This window comes from Teleopsis dalmanni, chromosome 1 (assembly GCF_002237135.1).
Source record: "Teleopsis dalmanni isolate 2A chromosome 1, ASM223713v2, whole genome shotgun sequence".
In the NCBI taxonomy this organism is placed as follows: Eukaryota; Metazoa; Arthropoda; class Insecta; order Diptera; family Diopsidae; genus Teleopsis; species Teleopsis dalmanni.
In genome coordinates, this window is record NC_051846.1 from 21,086,256 (window position 1) to 21,090,801 (window position 4,546).

The window sequence follows — 4,546 nt, forward strand, 5'->3', positions numbered from 1 at the left end:
CTGCTAACAGCTGCCTCGTGCTGGATGTATTTAACGTCATCTGCTATTGCAGCAATTTCTTCTGGGACGCTGTAATTAATGCAATTATTGAATTCTCATTCAGCTGCCCTCACAGACATCCCAACACACGTATAAAACACTTCAATTGGTTGTCCTTTTGTGCCATAGTTTCTTTCCAATTGAACGCACTCGAATTTGAACATTTGTGGTTTCGTATTGTTGTTGTTGGATTTCAATTATCCTTTGTTTTATCCCTTGATGACTTTTTTTCCTTTTTTGTTTTTGATGTTTTTTTTCGTTTTGTATTTTATTCAATTTGTATTTTTTTTTTTGTTTTGTTTACAATATTTTTGATGAATTAAGAATAGACAGTTAGAACGCGCCAAATATTTTACTCAATGGTGAATTAGTGAAAGAGAAACATTCCTGGGGCGCAAGATGTTTATAAAGGGTTAATGATTATTCACAATTAAATATATATGTTAGGTTACATACCTTAAGTCTATATAGATTATAATATTCACTATTTGAACAACAGGATTTCGTAGTGTTTTTATATATATATATTTTTTTAATAAAACAATAGTTGTTTTTTAAAGAAATCTTTATTTGAATGCAGTGGGCTTCCTTAAAATTATACATTCATGCCTCTAGGCATCAGCACAAATTTTGTATCAAAAAGCCGATTTAACCCTTCATTGCCTTTAAGAATTCATACAATTCGCTTGTAAATGAATTTCTCAAATAAGAAATTTCTAGAACATAGTTTGCTATATATACAAAACATATTGGCTGTAACAAGTTTCCTTCGTAATTAAGGTTAGTTGATCAAATCTCTGGTAAGCGCTACAACAATATCTTTAAAAGTTCGATAATGCTAGGTTAAACCAATTAGCGAGCTAGCTAGGTATGTCAGTGTCCAGGACAAATAGAAAGCAACAACATCTGGGGTAACTTAAGACAAGACAAGGACAAATAGAAAGCAATAACATATGGGGTAACTTAAGACAAGACGTTCTCTCGGATATTGGTAAACCACTTGAAACGGCCAAGCTAGCAATTAAAAAAAAATATCTGAGCTTAAATAAACACACTTGGGTAGATAAATGCTCCTGTCAAATCTCATAATTGATATTATCTGAATTGGATAAAAACACACCAGTTAGCTGCTTCAACTAAATCGTAACATGCTCTGCGCTATGGTACCGGTGCTGACAGGTCACTGTGCACTAGGGAGACATGCTATTAGGCTGGCTTTGCGGATGAGTAGGAAACTACTTCTCATGTGCCAATGTCTACCGTTGACTAGGAGGAGATTTAAAATCTTTGGTGATCGTTTCCTTATCGACCTTATTGTCATTCTAGGAAGTTGGTGAAGTGTGTAGGCTTGTTAGGGTAGTTTACTTTCGCTTAAATGTAGAATCGTGGGTTTTAGCGTGACAATGCTACGTCCGGTCTGCGTATGAATCATGCTGCTGTAGTATCAGCATCTGCCCGTCTAGAATCCGTCTGTACGTAGTATCACAACGTATCCTTTCTTAAGCTTAAGTGAATTTTAAAAACAAACCACCATTCCAAACTAAATTGCTCTCCCTCATATGCGTGTGTACTATAAGCGCTCTTCGCTTCTTATATCTCAATATATTCTCCCAATATTTTGAATCATTTACGGAACTTTTTGATAAAATGAATCACAAATATTTATTATAATCTATAAGATTATATTATATATATCTAATAAGATATGTCTGGAATATTCTAAAGTGGTTCAAGGATTGCCTTTTTCTTTCAAAATATTTAAATCTATTCCCATCAAACAGAAGTACTTTATCTATTATCTCTCTTTTGAAGTATATAAATTTTTAGTTTATTTAGGATTTCAGTAGAATATGACAACAGAATTGTATAACTGATTCTGTAGTTGTAGCCCAGGCATGTGGCTTTCAGTTTTGGACTCTAAACAGCAAGTATGAGAGATCTTTATTCGTCTCTATAGGTGAGTAGCTTCTGGATGTAGATCTCATTCCATCTAGAACCTGGAATTAACATGCAGTAATCCAATCATAATTTTTTCTAAAAGTTTTTGGCACAATATTAGTTATATCAATTCCAAAAAAATATGATATATTAATAGCTTGATGAAACTGACTAGTTTTATAACTATTGAGAAATACGCCATCGCTTGATCGTCTGAAAAGACAAGTGTCCCCGAGACACACAGACTCGTCTAGTTCTAAAATCTTATCGTTACCTTTGGCAATAAAGTATATATACTTATATATGTATAAAAACAATTATTCAATAGTTCGAAACAGATTCTATAATTGCGAACTATAATTTATTTAACACAGAGTAGCAGTAATGGATAATAATAATATTCATAAGGTTTATATATTATATATAGAGAAGCAATTGAACAGATGTCTTCGGACATCTGATAATAATTCCAACGATTGATAATATCATAATGTTAATATCATTTTCGGAATCTATTTTTACTCTACTATCTCTTAATATCCGATTCTATGCATTGAATAATTTCAATCTATAACGCATTTCTTTTTATTTTTATTATTTATTACATATTCATATGTCTAGAAATACTAATAATTACCTTTCTTTCAGGGCGTTGTGGAGTATAGGGTCAAATGGAAGGGTTGGAATCAACGTTATAATACTTGGGAGCCTGAAGTAAATATACTCGATCGGCGCCTAATTGAAATATACGAACAAAGCAATAAATCATCAAATACTCCCTCTAAACGTGGTCCCAAAAAGAAGGAAAAAGAACGTGATCCAGAACCGGAATCTGAAGAAGATGAATACACATTTACCAATGATGATGCGGAACTCATACAACCAACTACATCAGCAGCAGCTACAAGCGCTACAGGCGCAACAAATCATCATCATCATCACCACCATCATCATCATCATCACCATGATAAAGAAAAAGATAAGGAAAAGAAACGAGATCATCACCATCATCATCACTTAAAATCCGAACGTAGCTCAGGACGTCGTTCAGAATCACCACATACGCATGCAGAAACAAAACGACAAAAAGAGCATAGCAATTCCTCGAATTTAGCTTTTATATCTGAAGCCGATACAAATTCTTCTAGCTCAGATGATCAACCTTTAAATCAAAAAGAAATAGCTATAGGTACCAAACGTAAAGCAGAAGTGCTCAAGGAATCAGGTAAAATTGGTGTTACTATAAAAACATCACCTGATGGTCCACCAGCTGTAAAGCATCATTGCTCAGTTGATTCTGCAACGCCAATATCTACACCATTAAAAGCAGAAACTGAACCATTATCACCTGAAACGCCCGCTTCTCGACCGGAACAGGCAACACCATCTGAAAAAACACAACAATATAATGCACAAGATGATGATGATTCATCATCACAAGCTGATAGTCAACCGGAACAGCAAAACATCAATCAAAAAGGTGATAATCTTGGTGAACTTTCATTATCACCACATCATCAGTCACAGCAATTACCATTAATGCCGCTCTCACCAAAAGCTCTACCACCACGTTTTTGGTTACCAACAAAATGTAACATATCCGATAAGGTGGTCATTACAGATGTAACAGTTAATTTGGAAACAGTTACCATCAGAGAATGTAAAACTGAGCGCGGGTTTTTTCGTGAACGTGAGATGAAATCAAGTAGTGATTCTGTGGCATAAATGATCGATAGAAATCGATTGTGACAAGTAAGAGACTTAGGAAAGTAAAGCAGGACTTTTTCCATATGAATACGTATTTATTTTAAATTAATTATATGTTATATATGTTTTTTTTGTTAGTGTATGCGACAAAGTGTTGAATTCTGTATATTTGCTTGAAGTTAGTTTATGTTGTAACAACCAATAAGAAAAGTATTTGTGAGTGAATTAATTCTGTTCACTTCATATGTTTGACTGCTTTCAAGTGCATATAATAAACATTGGACAAAGTATCTGTATACAATCAATGTTTATTTTAATATTTTAAAATTTATCTTATATTCATATGTACGTATATAACACTTAATATAAGTTTACTGATATGTTTTATATTTCCTTGAAAGCATTTTTGCATTTTACCAATAATTTTCTTCTTTCGGAGCAAGATTTTCACTTACACAATACGCGAACAGGAGCTAGAATATGAGATTCATATAATGAATATATTTTTTGCTTCATTAGGACAACATCTAAAAGACATGAAGACATGAAGAAGAAAAAATAGATTTAAAATTTAAAATCTAAAGATTATTTCAAATCTATTAAGCATGTAGACAAGTGCATTAAGCTTGTTCCAACTGGAATGACAGTAGAATGATATCCCTCTCATTATCTCTATGCCTCCTTCCTATCTCTTTTATCAAGAAAAATCGATTTAAAAGTTAAAAGTTATTAAAAGTTATTAGGTTATCAACTAAAGATTATTTCAAATCTATTAAGCCTGGAACCGAATGATATCCCTCTCACTATATCTCTACCTTCTCTCTTACTCAAGAAGAAAAAATAGATTTAGAATTTGATATCT

General features: G+C 32.9%; 1 protein-coding gene across 1 annotated transcript; it reads left to right on the top strand.

Moving 5' to 3' along the window:
* Positions 1-2,361: 2,361 nt before the first annotated feature.
* LOC119677982 (polycomb group protein Pc-like) lies at positions 2,362-3,909 on the top strand. The gene is made up of 2 exons (XM_038089587.1): positions 2,362-2,385; positions 2,626-3,909. Exons 1-2 carry the CDS (start codon positions 2,362-2,364, stop codon positions 3,700-3,702), a joined length of 1,101 nt encoding a protein of 366 aa, XP_037945515.1. The 3' UTR covers positions 3,703-3,909.
* The last annotated feature ends 637 nt before the right edge of the window (positions 3,910-4,546 follow it).

Excerpts from the sequence above, each read along its gene's own strand:
- LOC119677982 (XM_038089587.1), top strand. The coding sequence starts at position 2,362 with ATGGATAATAATAATATTCATAAG. Across the intron at positions 2,386-2,625 it reads ATAATAATAATATTCATAAG|GGCGTTGTGGAGTATAGGGT; the intron begins GTTTATATATTA and ends CCTTTCTTTCAG.